This window comes from Rana temporaria, chromosome 6, assembly GCF_905171775.1.
Source record: "Rana temporaria chromosome 6, aRanTem1.1, whole genome shotgun sequence".
NCBI classification, from domain to species: Eukaryota; Metazoa; Chordata; class Amphibia; order Anura; family Ranidae; genus Rana; species Rana temporaria.
Genome location: NC_053494.1, coordinates 6313372 through 6331131, shown reverse-complemented (window position 1 = coordinate 6331131; position 17760 = coordinate 6313372). Strand labels below are relative to the sequence as shown.

General features: G+C 46.0%; 2 protein-coding genes across 2 annotated transcripts in view; both read left to right on the top strand.

Annotated features, from left to right (window-relative positions):
• The window catches only part of LOC120942963 (serine protease 33-like), a 103889-nt gene that overhangs the window by 36876 nt on the left and 49253 nt on the right, over nucleotides 1-17760 (top strand). The gene's annotated exons all lie outside the window — the stretch shown is intronic.
• On the top strand, nucleotides 3236-16356 carry LOC120942966 (serine protease 33-like). Its single transcript, XM_040355972.1, has 5 exons — nucleotides 3236-3456; nucleotides 8117-8321; nucleotides 10858-11129; nucleotides 13448-13605; nucleotides 15989-16356. Exons 1-5 carry the CDS (start codon nucleotides 3426-3428, stop codon nucleotides 16319-16321), a joined length of 999 nt encoding a protein of 332 aa, XP_040211906.1. The 5' UTR covers nucleotides 3236-3425; the 3' UTR covers nucleotides 16322-16356.

Genomic DNA, 17760 nt, shown 5'->3' with positions numbered 1-17760 from the left:
TAGAAGCGAACGCATACGTGAGCAGCGCCCACATATGAAAACAGTGTTCAAATCACACATGTGAGGTATCACCGCGATCGTTAGAGTGAGAGCAATAATTCTAGCCCTAGACCTCCTCCGTAACTCAAAACATGCAACCTGTAGAATTTTTTAAACGTCACCTATGGAGATTTTTAAGGGTAAAAGTTTGTTGCCTTTCCACGAGCGGGCGCAATTTTGAAGCGTGACATTTTGGGTATCAATTTACTCGGCGTAACATTATCTTTCACGATATTAAAAAAATTTGCGGTAACTTTACTGTTTTACTTATTTTTTTATTAAAATTATTTTTTTTTTTAAAAAGGTGCGCTTGTTATGCCGCATACACACGACCGTTTTTCATGCCATGGAAAAAAACAAAGTTTTTCTCGACGTGATTCTTGTCAAGCCTGCCTTGCATACACACGATCGTGAAAAAAAAAAATCTTGAGCAAAGCGCGGTGACGTACAACACGTACAATGGCACTATAAAGGGGAAGTTCCATTCGAATGGCGCCATCCTTTGGGCTGATTATGCTGATTCCCCTTCTCGTAACTTGCTTCTGAGTATGCACGTTTTTTTCCCCGTTGTTAAAGTCTACAAGCGACCAGATTATCAAGGGGGAGGAACACCCTGTTATGTACCTCAGCCAAAAGTTGAAGGCCCATGAGGAGAATTATGCCACCATTGAGAAAGAATGTTTGGTGGTGAAATGGGCTTTGGATTCTCTCCGGTACTACCTCAGACTCAGGCGCAACAATAGGGCAACAGTGCTGCTCCCAACAATACCTTGTATTCTTCGCCACTCTAGCCAGAGTGGGTATAGTGTACCTGGACAGGCCTCTCTCACTGACCTGGCAGCCAGAGTATCGCTTGAATTTGATGGAAAAGTCTCTGCCACAGACCCTCCTGGAATGGACTCAGGGAAAAGACCTCTGCCACAGGCCCTCCCTGTGATTGTGATTGTGGAGATGATCCTCCTTGATAGAATTGCATCTGGATCTCCTTCAGATAGTTTGCAGGTACCGACTGACAGGTGACCAGCCTCTCAGTGTCCGGCTACCTTGTTCCCTGGTGGTTTGTCGAGACCCTATGGGATCGCCAGCCTCTCATTGGCTCTCCTCAGATGGACTCCCCATCGAACAGCTATCTTGCTTGGGATCTTCAGGATTGGGAACCCAGTCGACTACTGGGTTCCCTGCCACAGCTTAAATGTTCCAGACCAAAATGGTCCCGGAACCAGGAACACGGCGTGGCATGCGCACCCCCCGGCCTGGAAGGCCATTACGCCGGGGCGCCGTGATGCGCAGTCACCCTAAAGGTGGGTGCCGCACTCCGAAGAAGTTGAAGCTGAACCCTCCTGATAGGCTGCTGGGAGCACCCAAACCTCGACTCCACTGATGCTACCCACTGTCCTGGGGTAGGAACTACACCCCAGTAACAATAGCCAGCTCACAGCACAGCCAAGCTGAGACAGAGACCAGATTTAAACATAATAATTGGATCAGAGTCAGTTAACACTCTGATCCCTCTCTAAATTTAACTAGCACCAGTATTTTTTAAGTAACCAGGCACTACATACATGATAAAAAAAATTACTCCCATGCTATTTTTGGACATCCCATTTGACTATTGTAGCGCTCACCTCCGAAGGAGGCGCTGATTTGTTTTGGGACCAGCCTGCTAAGTTACCCTGGCGTTGTCTAGAAGTGTAATAGTGAGAGCAAAAGCAGTGAGCGAAGGTCCAGACAGTGAATAAGGGTTTTCTCAATGCTTTATTTTCCAGGCCCAACACGGCCAACATCAACATCAGTGGGAAGGTCAAGGTTGATGAAGGGAAAGAAAGGAGAGAACTTTGCAATATCAGGCCTGGATATTAAGTGAAGCAGTCAGTACTGCTCTGCATAGTACAAATTTGTAACACATCGCCACTCCATCTGAGTGGGTAAAGTGCCCCCGGACAGACCCCTTTTTCACAAGTCTGGCAGCCAAGGTGTCACTTAGGATTTCTGGGAGGATGCGGGCCTGTCTCACGGACCAAATACAATAACTGAGCTAGGTAGATGAATGAAGCAATCCTCCCAGTAGATTTCTGCGTTGGTCACCAGATGACAGCAAACATACCTGTCAGTACTCTGGTCTACGGATCCCCAATTGGTTCGTTCAGGCTCGGTTGGACGACCTGCCTCTGGGTCCTCCTCAAACCGACTCCCCAATCGCACGGCACTCAGCCTGGGATACTTTCAGTAGAACCGGGAACCCAGCGAATCACTGGGGTCCCCTTGTACCTGAGGGTTTCCGTAGACTGCAACTTTGGCCAGGTGGGCCACGCCGGCGGGGTCCATGGATGCGCGCACCCTGGAGGTGGATGCCGCACCTGGAACGGGACCCCGCGAAGATTTTAGAACACATGACACCTGTCACAGATATACTCTTTCCCAGCATGCCTTGCGAGGAAGAACTTTTCCAATTGGCTGCTGGGGAAAACTTGCTCTGCCAGAATCCCTCTGGTGCCAACTGCTGGTCAGGGATGATATTGCATCCCTGGACCACAGACTGACCCAGCGGACATTTCTGGAATGACAGAAGTCCCAGAAATTTAAACAATTAGTGAATGGGAGCAAAGTAACTCTCCCATTCCCCACTAACTTTGGTGTAGTGCTCCTACTGAAAGTAGGGGGGGGCGCTACACTATTATCCCAGAAAATTGGCATTTTTAAATTTGACAGATTTCGTTTCCATTGATTTTAGTGGGGTTTGTGTTCGGCATCCGAAATGTCAGTGCTCCCAGCCATGTGGAATGTTTGACTTTTTTTTTTGTACTGGTACATGTTCCCCAGGGCATTTCTCACCCCTCCCTAATGCTAATTGTGACACCTACCGGCCCAGAAAATTCTCCCATTTTTAATTTGACAGATTCATCTCCCATTGGTTTCAATGAGGTTCAGGTTAAACCCGGCGCCAACCAAACACAGAGCTGTTGGGATCATCACTAAAAAAAAAAAATCTTTATAGTCAGCACGACTTGAAGTCATACTAATATGAATGGTTGTCATTACAAATCATGAGGAAGGACTCGTCCTGCGACTTTGCAGTCCGAAGTCGTAGGACAAGCCGTACAAGTGTGAAAGGGGCCTTAGGGGACAGCAAGGGCTCTGCGTCCACTGTATCTTCCTCCCCCCAAAAAAAACATATTTAAATAAAGATTATATAGGTGGCTGGTGGAAGACAGGACTGACCAGAAAGTAAACCAGAGCTCATCGTCTATCTAAACTACATTAGCATCAAGAATGAGGAAGCTGAAATGGTTTAAATTCATGAACAGAAAATTTTGTTTTTCACAGAAAAGAGAGAGAGAGAGAGAGAGAGAGATAGATAGATCTGCTGAAAATCCTCCAGGACGGGAATGATCACTGTACTCATTCTAATAACCACAGGTAAGTAGCTCACCTAAAAAGTCTGCTCTGACCCAAGGTATGGTCATGGAAGGCATCCAAACAAAAAAATGGGAATTGTATCCATTCGGCGTTGGGAACAAATTGCTAGAAAATAAGACAATCTACTCTTTTATTTTTTTTTATATATATAGAAGATTTGAAGATTCCTGAGATCATTGTAACTTGGTATGAACAGAGTGATTTTAGCTAAATTGATTTACTGCAAAATTATGAACAGTCAATTTTAGGGGTTAGGGTTAGGGGTTAGGGTTAGCTGCTTAGCGTAAAACGTGCTACAAGATAAGACAATATACTCTTTCTTTTTATTCATTTATAATCTGCCTTTTTCTTTTAAGGGTTTATTTGAATTAATTTAGTAAAATTCATTTTGTTTTTTGTATTTGCTTTTTCTCTATTGTTGTGTGTTTATTTTTTCGTAACGTTTTTATTGGAAATAGTAAAGAACACGCATGCGTAGAGTGTCACAGAAATACATAATACAGGTCAAATGACAATGGTCAAGGTATGATAACATCGGAACTTATAGGTCATGAACATCAACATGTAAAATGTCATTAAACTATAGAGGGAGATCCCTGTATCTGTGGAGTTAGAAGCCTGTTGGGTTCATAACTTTAGGTTGGGCTTGTGAATTTTATAATCTTGAGAGTGAGAAATGAGTTATGGAGGAGGTGGAAATGATTTGGTTGAGTCTGGGTTTTCAGAGCATGGATTTCTGTGTATCTAGGAGAATGTATGGGTGTCTGGGAAGAAGCGTATGTATTATAAGAAGGGGTAGTTATTATGTTCAAGGGGGGTTAAGGGAGGGTGGTATAGGTGGTATGATGTTTGTAGGTGGCGATAGGGAACCGAGGTGGGGGGTGGGGGGGTGTTTGTTGTCCATCTCTCTTTCCCCCCTGGTGGAGGAAGATAGTAACGGGAATTGTGGAAATATGGCTGGTGCAGATAGATCAATGTTTTTGATCTAAATGGGTGTTAGGGGATGTCTGAGTTGAGTCCGGAATTATGCAGGTGTAGTCAGTGGCGGCCCGTCCATAGGGGGCACATGGCGCGGCACCCCCAAGCTGTAAAAAAAGAAAAAAGTGCCCTTTAAGAGTGTCCGGTGCCGGACATGCGGCGGTCTATGGGAATCTTCCCAGCTTGCAATCAGCTGATTGCAAGCTGGGAAGCTGATTTGCCCGCATTTAAGGCATGTGCAGGGCGCAAGCTGTGCGCCCGCACACACTCCCACTCTACACTGATTTGTTTCTGTCCTCCCTTCCTGCATTTTAATTGGCGGGGATTGGAGGATGGTGGGCAGTGCTTTTTTAAGCACACCCACGTCACTTCCGGTTTTCCGGCTCACTGCAGTGTGAACCAACGCCATCCCCCCACCACAGCCAGCCAGCCTGTTATGAATGAAGCCTGTGATGTCCGTCCTACACCGTGTAGTAGGGAAATGTTAGATGGGAAGTGTATTGGCAGTGATGAGATTTTTGTAATCTGTTGTTGTCTGGAAGTGGGTCCAGCATGCCCATTTGATTGAGAATTTAGTGGGTGTATCATGGGCATCGCTGATGAGGCATTCCATTTCAGATATCTTGGAGATTCTATTTAGCCATTCTTTTATTGATGGGGTATGTGAGGTGCCCCAGTGTACTGGAATGCATTGTTTTGCCGTGTTTACCATGAGCATGGCTAAAAATTTGAAGTAGTTGCTATTTGTAAGGTGATAAAGTGTAGGAGGAATTGTGCTGGAGGGAAGTCAAGCGTGTATGTGGTTACTTTCTTTATAATTTAGTGGACTTTGCCTCAGAAGGTCTGGATGGCGGGAAAGCTCCACCAAATATGTAGGACGGTCCATTTTTCCTGTTTGCATCTCCAGAATGTGTCTGGGATGTCTGTGTTGAATTTGTGGATGAGGGAAGGGGTGCGGTACCACTGTGTGGAGACGTTTACGGATCCTTTGTGGATGTTCGAATAGACTCGCTCCCATTCCTCCTGTGACATGGGTATGGGGAGGTCGTTTTCCTATGCTTTGCAAGCCAGGCCCGTGTTGGAAGGGACATCCAAGAATAAAAGGGAATGCATAGTGGAGATCAAGTGGCTTTGCGGGGATTGTTTTGTGCATAGTGTTTCAAAGGGTGGAGACCTTGAATTATCTATCCAATGCATTTTTGTAGTGTACAAGTAATGTATAATTCCAGGGTGAGATGTAAGTGTCATTGACCTTTTGAGGGAAGTTTTTCCCGATGTAAAATTTTGCCTTGTGAAAAGAAATGGTGTATCTGGACATCTCTGTGTGGCCAGGTGTCAGGAAGTTATTATGAATTCCAGAAAGGAAGTCAGGATTGAGACATAATGGGGTGAGAGGGCCAGGTGTAGAGGATATGGAGGTTGATTTGCAGATGTTGTGGAAGAATTTGATTGTTGGGCCTATTAAGGGGTGAAACCGAGTTTCGGGTGGTATGTTTTTCGGGATGTTCCAGGGTAGTAAGCGGAGGGGGGAGGATGCAAATGAGGCTTTGAGGGTGACCCAGTCTTTGTATTTATGATGTATGTTCCAGTCCAGGATTCTGCAACGGTGGCAAGCTTTGTAATAATTTTTGGAGGTCAGGGAGCCCAATCCCTACTTTCTGTTTCGGTAGTGACAGGTGCTAATAGCTAATTCTTGGTCTGTTGTTTCCCCAGAGAAATTTGGTGCATAAACTTTTATAATTACTAAAGAAGGTGGTGGGAATATGAATCGGGCCAGTTTGTAGTATATAGAGTAATCATTGTAGGGCGTCCATTTTTAATATGGCGGGTCTGCCGAACCATGAGAAGATTATTCCAGCGCTTAAGATCGATGGTAAGGTTTTGTAGGATTGGTAAGTAATTTTTGGTGTAAAGGTTACTAAGGTGTCTGGTTAGTTGGATACCTAGGTAGGTTATTACTTCTTCTTTCCATTGGAAGGGGAAGTTTCTTTGGCACTAAGTGTTTGGCCAGAGAAATGTTCAGGGCGCAAGACTTGGAGACATTTTTTTTAGGGTTAGAGATTAATCGAAAATGGCAGAATTCTGCCAGAAGGTTGGGAAGAGAGATGTGTGGTTCTGTAAGAAAAATAAGTATATCATCAGCGAAGGCTGACAATTTGTATTCCTTTTCAGGTGTATTTATTCCTTTAATGTTTGGGTTGGATCTGAGACGGGTTCGAGGGTAAGTGTAAACAGCAGAGGGGAGAGGGGGCATCCCTGCCTTGTGCCGTTGTAGATGGAGAAGGCATTTGACAGGAGGCCATTGACTAAGACCCGGGCTGTGGGATTGGTGTATAGGGCCATTATGAAGCTTAATAGGCGAGTACCCAAACCCATGAATCTCAGTACTGCTTCCATGTAGTCCCAGGCCACCCTGTCAAATGCCTTCTCTGCGTTGAGGGATAGAAAAAAATCCCCCTTGGTTGGAGGAAGTCAGAAGATGGTGCAGGTTCCCTACTTCCCTACTAGGGATAAAATCCACTTGATCATGTGAAATAATGGAGGGGAAAAGAGGGAGTAGACGGTTGGCTAGGATTTTGGGGCCAGATCCACAACAGGGATACGCCGGCGTATCTACTGATACGCCGTCGTATCCCTGTTTCTATCTATGCGACTGATTCACAGAATCAGTTACGCATAGATATTCCTAAGATCCAGCAGGTGTAATAGTTTTACACTGTCGGATCTTAGGATGCACTACCTCGGCCGCCGCTGGGGGCATTTCTCGTCGAAATTCCGCGTCGGGTATGCAAATTAGCACTTACGGAGATCCACGAATCGGTTTCCCTTCCGTGAAGTCTCCGTAAGTTGTTAGTTTGCAAACGCAAAATTAGGGCTACTTTTACAAAGTGTAAAGTTAGTACACCATGTAAAAGTAGACCCTTCTTTCCCGCGACGCTGTCAATTTTTTTTTTACATTTTTTTTCCCCCGCCGCATCTCTTTTTTTTCCAGACGCAACTTTTTTTACCCGGCGCGATTCACAAAACTCGGCGCAACGTAACTTCGCGCAAAGCACGTCGGGAAAATCGCGTCGGGAGCATGCGCAGTACGTCCGGCGCGGGAGCGCGCCTAATTTAAATGGGACTTTCCCCATTAGATTGGGCACGCCTTGCGCCGGACAGATTTAAGTTACACAGACGAAAATTTCTAGGTAAGTGCTTTGTGGATCGGGCACTTAGGTAGAAATTTTGCGGTGGTGTAACTTAAATAGGAAGATTTAAGTTACACCGGCTGGCTGTGGATCTGGCCCTTGGTGAATATTTTGATGTCTACATTTAGTAGGGAAATAGGTCTATACAGTAGCTTGCCGTATGGGTGGGGTATTTTCCTTCTTTGGGTATAACTGAAATGTGTGCTTCAAGTAAGCTCGGGGGGAGCGGAGTGGTTGCAGATTTGGAGTTGAATGTATTAAGAAAGTGGATTGATAACACATCTGAGAATGTTATATAGTAAGCGGCCGATAGGCCATCAGGACCTGTGCTTTTGCCCGGTTTCAGATGCTTAAGAGCCTCTTCCCATTCTTGTTTGGTGATCAGGCGGTCTAGGTCTGTTGATATGTCTGAAGTGTGTATTATGTATGTATACATTTTATTATGGAAGCTAAACAAGTTCAAACCTTTTTTTTTTTTTGGCTTGTGGCAGCCGGAAATGCTTTTGGTGCTGAAGATATTTCAGTGTGCGGTTCCCCCTCGGTGTCCAGTCGGATAGTTGGCGGTACAGATGCGTTGGATGGGGTGTGGCCCTGGCAGGTCGCTGTTAGAAATAAAGAATTAAATGGAGAATATTTATGTGGGGGATCCCTGATCTCACAGGAGTGGGTTATGACGGCAGCGCATTGCATCCACCAGTAAGTATAATTATATTTTGCTTTGAAAAATGTTTCTAAAATTCAGTCATGGACATGTTTATTGATCCAGTGTTCATCTTTTATAAAGTGCCCACTTTAAAACTGTCAAGTGTGCCTCATTGATCATCATTGGTTGGTTTACATGCCCATTTTTTTCTTTTCCAATATTTTTATTAAAGTTTCAAAAGAATACAATAAAAAACAAGAACATCGTTTGTCATTGCCATGAAAATAGACATACAAGTATGAGTGATTAAAAGCGCAAATATATAAACTGCATGCCAATTTTGATTGATTTTCAAGTCGTTCATGTAAAGCAATTGGTATTTTAATTTCATGTAAATATTCATATCTTTGTCAACCAATAAATGTAGCTATTTAGTATGATCATACGTCTCCGTGAATAAGTTTCATATTATAGACTATGTCATATAGATTGACTTGTATTCAAAAATATCTTCATTAAAAAAGATTTCAAAAGATTTCAAAATAAATACTGTGCGGGTAAAAATGACCTAAAAAAAAGCACAAACTTTAGTCGACATGGTTAACTCACTTATGCGCATGAGTATATTTTTTTTAACTATTCCTATACCTGTCCCTCATCAAAAAACACTTATAAGATTCATACTGCATATGGAGGTTTGGCAGGATACATTGCTTCAGTGTGTCTGTCCTGTGTACCGTGTTTTCCTTCCCGAAAGTAAGACATACCCCGAAAATAAGACCTAGCGTTATTTTCCAGGAGGGCTGCAATATTAGGGCAGGGTTAATGCTTTGGTCTCACACCCTATAAATGTAAGGAGCAACGCTGTGTGGCCACACCCTCTGACAAAGTAAGGACGAAACCGCTCAGGGTGCAACCACTCGGCTATCGTAGGTGTAAGCAGGTGAAGTCTACCTGTGCACTATATCTTTTGTTATGAGTGCTGCCTAGATCAAAGAGGGTCCCATGTCCAGGAACAGAGGGGGTTATCCACAAAAGGGATACGCCGGCGTATCTACTGATACGCCGTCGTATCCCTGTTTCTATCTATGGAACTGATCCACAGAATCAGTTTACCATAGATAGGCAGAAGATCCGACATGTGTAATTGAATTACACTGTCGGATCTTAAGGATGCAATTCTAGGCCGGCCGCTAGGTGGCAAGGCCATTGCGGCCGGCCTAGAATATGCAAATGAACACGTACGGCGATCCACGAACGTTCCGACGGGCCCGTCGCGCTAAATCTACGTCGTTTACGTCAAGTTACGCCACATAAAAATAGGGCTGAGTCCTATTTGACTAAGCCCTATTAAGTATGGCCGTCGTTCCCGCGTCAACATTTTCAACTCTACGTCTTTTGCGTAAGACGTTCGTGAATGGCGCTGGACGTCAGTAAGCGCAATGCACGTTGGGTAAGTTACCTCCGACGTCAGTTAGCGCAATGCACGTCGGGTAAGTTACCCGACGGAGCATGCGCAGTACGTCCGGCGCGGGAGCGCGCCTAATTTAAATGGGAATCGCCCATTTGTATTAGGAACGCCTTGCGCCGGACGGAGTTAAGTTACACCGCCGCAAATTTCCAGATAAGTGCTTTGTGGATCGGCACCTAACTTGGGAGATTTGCGGCAGTGTAACTTAACTCTGAAAAGTTAAGTTGCGCTCGGCGGCTGTGGATCTGGCCCAGATTGATTACAGGCTTATAATCATAAACCTTCTGGTGAGTCTAATACCTAAGGGAGAGGGCTCACGGGGTGTGATGACGGTCACGGGATCCGAGGATTGCTTTTGGACACTGGTCTAAAGCCTTGTACACACGATTGGACTTCCAACCAACTTTTCCGTGTATTTTGGTCCGAAGGGCGTTGGCCATGAACTTGTTCTGCATACACACGGCACAACATTTTTAGCCAACATTCACCAAACCACTTGTTTTTTTTAGCTCTTTACCGCCACCCTTTGGGAAACTTCTGCTATTGTTGGCTGATGTTTAACATTGGTTCTGAGAATGCGTGTTTGTACATCGGATTTTAGTTGGACCAAGTTGCGTACACACGATCGAATAAACCGACGTAACAGATTTATTGCCCAACAGTTGGTGATCATGAACAGCCAACTTTTGTTGTCATTAATTCAGCCAATAATCGTCTGATGGAGTGTACACACGGTCCGATTATCCGACACAACACGTCCTTCAGACAACTATGACCATAAAGTTGGATCGTGTGTACGAGGCTTTAGGATCGTGTTCCTTTGGATTTTAATCTGTTTGGACACAGTGGGTGTTTTTTTTTCCAGGAAGCGCTGCTAATGCTATAGGATATCCATGACTGTTTATTTTAGAGCATACGCGTTTCACATTGTATAATTTATAGCAGCTGCCATTGTATTTTGTTTAAATAATTTTATATTTCCATGTGCGCTGGGAGAGTGACATTCTTCAACCAAGGTTGATAGATCCACTCGTACTAGTTTTATAATAATATTGCATTGCCTTCTGCAGCAGATGGGTCCTCATGTATACATGTTATGTTCTGTTTTCTTTCTGCAGTCCTATCCGGGTACCGAATTATAAAGTATATTTGGGCATGCACCGGCTGTATGTGATCAGCCCTCATACAGTTGTTGCCGATGTAAGGACTATCATTGTCAATAGTCAATATACAAACAGTGAGAGCGCTGGAGACATCGCCCTGTTGCGACTGGCCACTCCTGTCTCCTATACTAAGTACGTCATGCCAATCTCTCTGCCATCTTCCACTACCATCTTTCCCTGTGGAACGGAGTGCTGGCTTACTGGCTGGGGTGCAAGATATTCTGCAGGTGAGTCCATGAATTAATAAGCAAAAGTGAGTTTATTAATTTTCAATACAAGTAAGCCAGACCTGTCACTTACACCCGATACATCATATTTGTTAATGATGCGCAAATCTACCTGGGTTAGATTCACTAGGGTTTCTCTAGAGGTTCCTCCTAGAGGCTCCTTGAGCCGAGGCTGATTGACCTTGCATCTGATGATGCCTGCCTTGTTCTGGGACCAACATCATTTCTCAGAATCTGTGACATGACACCCACATTTTTTCTAGGGTGGCTGATCTGCTTACCAATGACCACTGCTGAATTGGTATAAGCAGCAGGGCTGTCTTAATGAGAGGGCACTGCCCAAGAGCCCCAGCTGCATGGGGGGCCCCTGCACTTTCCCCAAAGCAGCTGGTCCTTGAGTCCTTTCTGCCTCAAAATTGGGGGCCCCATGATGGCACTGAGAGTAATGGATGCACAGGGGAGTGCAGGCTGGCAGCAGTGCACCGTGCTGTGCAGAACGCTACCTATTATTTCACAGCCAGCAGGGAGGGGCAGGACCAGAGCGCTAGTGATGCTCTGAGCCCACCCCATGCAGCTTGAATGCTCAGGATTCGAAGGCTGTGGGGTAAGAGCTGGAGTGGGAGCTGCTGAGTTGGCAGCACTGAGAGCCCACCTGGATGGTGTCACGGTGAGCCCAGCTGTTCAGCACTGTTTGCACCGAAAGGCTTGAAATGCCCGGAGGGATGCTCCCTCCTCTGCCCCTCCTTCTGCCTGCTTGATTGGTATAGGTGAGTGCAGTGCTGGAGGTGGGCACAGAGCCAAAAGTTTACATGCACTGTATCTCCACTGGAAAAGGGGGTACTACATGGATGGAATAATGGATCTCGGGGATATCAAGGGTGTATGGGGGAAAACAATGCTTAGGGGGGATCTGGGGTGTATAGGGGGTGGCAATGCTTGGGGTAGCTTGGGTGGATATAGTGTCAAAGGTATTAGGGATGTAGAGAGGCCACAGTGTGGGGGGTATTAGGGATGTAGTGGGGTCACAATACGAGGGGAATCTTATGGTATATGGGTACAGTGCTGGAGGGAAATCTGGGGTGTAGAGGGGTCAGAGTGCTGGGGGATATCTGGGGTGTAGAGGGGTCAGAGTGCTGGGGGGATATCTGGGGTGTAGAGGGGTCAGAGTGCTGGGGGGATATCTGGGGTGTAGAGGGATCAGAGTGCTGGGGGGATATCTGGGGTGTAGAAGGGTCAGAGTGTTGGGGGGATATCTGAGGTGTAGAGGGGTCAGAGTGCTGGGGGGATATCTGGGGTGTAGAGGGGTCAGAGTGCTGGGGGGATATCTGGGGTGTAGAGGGGTCAGAGTGCTGGGGGATATCTGGGGTGTAGAGGGGTCAGAGTGCTGGGGGGATATCTGGGGTGTAGAAGGGGTCAGAGTGCTGGGGGGATATCTGGGGTGTAGAGGGGTCAGAGTGCTAGGGGGATATCTGGGGTGTAGAGGGGTCAGAGTGCTGGGGGGATATCTGGGGTGTAGAGGGGTCAGAGTGCTGGGGGGATATCTGGGGTGTAGAAGGGGTCAGAGTGCTGGGGGGATATCTGGGGTGTAGAGGGGTCAGAGTGCTGGGGGATATCTGGGGTGTAGAAGGGGTCAGAGTGCTGGGGGGATATCTGGGGTGTAGAAGGGTCAGAGTGCTGGGGGGATATGTAGGGCGTATAGGGGACATCTAAGAAAAAGAGGAGGAGATCAGCTCCATGCAACAATCACCTTTGCTTTAAAGTATGTGACTAGGGGGGGGGGGGCTATGCATGAGGGTAAATATAGACTTCCCCAGGACCTGATGACGTTAAAGGAGCAGTGTGCCTATGGACAGTCATTGATCACAGAGAGAATGATCTATAGAAGACAGTGATAAGAGTATGGTATAATGGAAGGTTAGGGTAGTATAGGGTGGTATAGTGGCAGGTTAAAGTAGTATAGGTGGGTATAGGGTACCATAGTGACAGGTTAGGATAGTATAAGGTGGTATAGGGGCAGGTTAGGGTAGTATAGTGACATGTTAGGGCAGTATAGGTTAGTATAGTGGCAGCATTAAAAATGGATGGCACTGCATTCAAAACTTCAATACAGACTACTTGAAAATAAAAATGAATGGCACTGCAGTCCTTTTGCAAAAAAAAAGATTCACAATTTTTGTGTGTTACGAGAAACTGTGCAATTTTGATTGAAGGCAATCCCACAATGCACATGTGTGAATGGAGCATAAAGGTGATCAGTCTATGTCTAGCCTTGCCAAGAATGACCTTTAATCATCTTCTTGTCTGTGTTTTATCACCAGGGAGTGTAGTTTTATATGCGACCCTCCAGGAGGTCATGGTTCCTCTAATAGACCGCAATACATGTCAAAAAATGTTTTACAATGGAAAAGATGACATCACCATCCAGTACGATCAGATCTGTGCCGGCTACAAGAATGGGGGGAAGGACTCCTGCCAGGTGAGTGACACCAACAGCATTCCAGCATGGCTCATGTAACGAAACGTCCCACACACTCCGCTTGAGTGCTTTCGTCATATAACGCTTCCTTCCAGTCTGAATATAGATATCCGCTATCAACAACAAACAAGACGATACTTGTTTGATTGCCAAACATGGAAAGTTTATTAAAACAAAAATACAGTCTTTTATACAGTTAATAGGGAGGTTCCCCCTCCTGCTCATATTACTCTAACAATACACCTGTAACCAAAAACATAAATTAACATGAGCTAATTAACTAATCTCTTAAAGCTGCCAATGTGACTCTCTAACTACAATACACATTATTATACATATCAACACAGAACTCCTTCATACAATTGTAGGGCTAATTAGCACAAACAACAATGGCATCTTGCAGTGCATTATGGGGCATTCCGCGGTGCTTGAATTTGCTGCGAACGCCCCATAATGTTTGGTAAAAGTCTTTACAATGTGCATCTACTGTATGTGTATGTAAGTCCACTGTTTCAGGACCAGCCTTGTGTAGAGGAGCTGAAGCAATCTCCAAAATTTGCAAAGAGCAATCCAAGCCTCAGCCACGGCTTTCTCCATCACATTATCAACACTACCAATTTGCCGGCCACTAAAGTCGTCAGAACGGCTTAGACAGCTCTATACCATGGACTAGTGCGTACAATCTACCACGATGTGCCTATTTTTGTGATGGAGCGTACACACGGTCGTATTATCAGACACAAAACGTCCATCAGACAATTATGGCCATAAAGTTGGATCGTGTGTATGAGGCTTAGCCCTAAGTAAAAAAAAAATCAAAAACTAGGACCTTAAAGCCTCGTGCACACGATCAAACTTTATGGCCATAATTGTCTGATGGACGTGTTGTGTCGACAGGGCCGCCATCAGGGGGGTACAGGCATTACACCTGTAAGGGGCCCGGCCGCCCCCCCTCCCCCTCCTTATTTATTTATTTATTTATTTTTGTCTGACCCCCCCACCTTTAGCAACTCGTGGCAGGGGCCCGCCCAGCCCCCTCCCTTTTTTTTGTTTTTTTCTTTGTCTGACTTTAGCAACTCGCGGCAGGAGAGAGAAGAGAAGACTTGACTTTGTTTTGTTCGTCAGCACCAATCCCCCCATCTCGCTTATCATCTCGTGGCAGGAGAGAGAAGAGAAGAGATTACACTTTCGTTATCTCCAGGGTGATGTAAGGGGCCCCAACATTTGTGATGGCTGCCCTGTGTGTCGAATAATCCAACCATGTGTATGCTCCATTATTGGCTGAATAAACTACAACAAATGTTGGCTGTTCATGCTCACCAACTGTCTGGCAATAAATCTGTTACGTTGGTTTATGCGATCGTGTGTACACAAGTCCATCCAACTAAAATCCAAAGTACAAACACGCATGCTCTGAACCAATCTTAAACATCAGGCAACAATAGCAGAAGTTGCCCAAAGGGTGGCAGTTAAGGGCTGAAAAAACATGTGGTTTGGTGAATGTTGGCTGAAAATGTTGTGCCGTGTGTATGCAGACCAAGTTCACGGCCAACGCCCTTTATTTAGACCACAATCCATCGAAAAGTTGGATGGAAGTCCGATCATGTGTATTAAGCCCCGTACACACGGTCGGACTTTTGGCCAACCAACTTCAAAATCTGCAACTTTCCGACCATGTGTACGTTCCATCGGACCAACTTTTTTGGGTTTCATCGGACAAAAAGTTGGGTCTGCGAACAGACCAACTTTCCGGCAACAAAAGTCCGATGGTGCCTTGTCCAACCATGTGTACAGCAAACCATCGGACTTTTGTACAAAGTACAAATGTGCATGCTCAGAACCAATTTTAAACTCAACCAACAATAGCAGAAGTTAACCAAAGGGTGACGGTAAAGAGCAGAAAAACCATGTGATGTTGGGAAAGTGTTAGAAAAGTTTGAAGAAAAGTCAGAGTGTGTGTAAGCTATGGGTGTGACCGGACAAATCAATTAGAACAAAAATCCAAGGGAAATTTTGTTGGATGTCCGACCGTGTGTACGAGCCTTTAGGCTTTACATTCAACACCTGTATCCTCCCCATGCACTATGGTTCCATCTGCTGACCATCATTCCTGTGCCCTATAGAGATGTAGAAGTTGGCTAGAGGAACCACAGGGTAGGGCAGGGAACCAATCATGTGACACTCCCGTAAGTATGTTAGATGTGAAAAGGGCATTGCTCTGCAATCAGAAGGACATATAAGCAAATAAATCATACCCATTTACTGATCGCTCAATTAACTTGTGTAATTTCACATTCATGGAAAAGCCAAGACTGGAAATTTTTTTTGAATTATCCTGAACAGATAGACGTTGGTGCAGCTGATGATTTTTGATGTCTTACAGGGGGACTCAGGAGGACCTCTGGTGTGTAAGGTCCGGGGCGTATGGTACCAGGTCGGAATTGTGAGTTCTGGAATGGAATGCGCAGCCCCCAACCTCCCCGGGGTGTACACACTGGTGACAGCCTACCAAACCTGGATCAGCACCTACCTGAACGTTCCATTCAATGATGTGTCAAATATCCCGACACCAACGAGGACATGTGGAGAAAGTCTCTTCAACACGGGGTACACCAATGATCTTTTACCAACATCCAGCTTTTCACGCCATCGCTGGGTTATCCTGGTCCCAACTATTCTTCTGATGACTCTAATACAGTGGTTCTCAACCCTCTAGTGCCGTGACCCCTTGAACAAATTTCCCAAGTTGTGGGGACCCCTAACAGTAAAATTATTTTCATAGCGTGGGTTGTCAGCACCCAAGGCAAGACAAGTAATTTGCTCCCCTAACCAACAGATATTTAGCGCTCCCTTTTAATGGCAACTATAATCACAGGTAGTGTCACTCACTGTGCCTCCGGCTTCACTGTGTTTCTGACTTCGTGGCAGTGACACCTATAGCAGTGACACCTATGCCGAAATCAGGAGATAGGGTCTCCTCTATCCCCTCCCACTTCACATTCCTCACCAGTCAGCTGACCTGTAGTCTTTGCACCCCAGCCATGCCGTGAACTGAATTGGCGCCTGCGAAGAGGCTGAGTGGGCAGCTCTGGGTTCCAGGAACAGCCCAGCTGGGTGGCCATGGGCTCCAGGGATAGCAAAAACGCTGGGAGAGTGATGCAGGCTTCAGGAACAGACCAGGACACGGTGACCCCTGGCAAATTCTCATTCGACCTCCGAGGGGGTCCCGACCCCCAGGTTGAGAACCACTGCTCTAATATAACCCAAATCAGCCATCTCAGCTGACCTAGACAGGCATAGAGAATGTTCATACCCTCCACACTCCTCTCCTGTGCATACTACCCACTGTCCTACCCTTCACACTCCTCTCCTGTACATACTGCCAATCATCATACCCTCCACACTCCTCGCCTACACATACTGCCCACTGTCATACCCTCCACATTCCTCTCCTGCACATACTACCCACTGTTATACCCTTCACACTCCTCGCCTTTACATACTACCCACTGTTTTACCCTTCACACTCCTTTCATGTACATACTACCCACTGTCACACCATCCACACTCCTCTACTGTACATACTGCCCACTGTCATACCCTCCACACTCCTCTCCTGTACATACTGCCCACTGTCCTACCCTCCACACTCCTCTCATGTACATGCTGCCAATCATCATTCCCTCCACACTCCTCGCCTGTACATGCTGCCCACTGTCATACCCTCCACACTCCTCTCCTGTACATACTGTCCACTATCATACCCTCCATACTCCTCTCCTGTACATACCGCCCACTGTCATACCCTCCACACTTCTCTACTGTACATACTGTCCACTATCATACCCTCCATACTCCTCTCCTGTACATACCGCCCACTGTCATACCCTCCACACTCCTCTTCTGTACATACTGTCCACTGTCATACCCTCCATACTCCTCTCCTGTACATACTGCCCACTGTTATACCCTCCACACTCCTCTCCTGTACATACTGCCCACTGTTATACCCTCCAAACTCCTTTCCTGTACATACTGCCTACTGTCACACCCTCCACACTCCTCTCCTGTACATACTGCCCACTGCCATATCCTCCACACTCCTCTCCTGTACTTACTGCCCACTGTCATACCCTCCACACTCCTCTCCTGTAC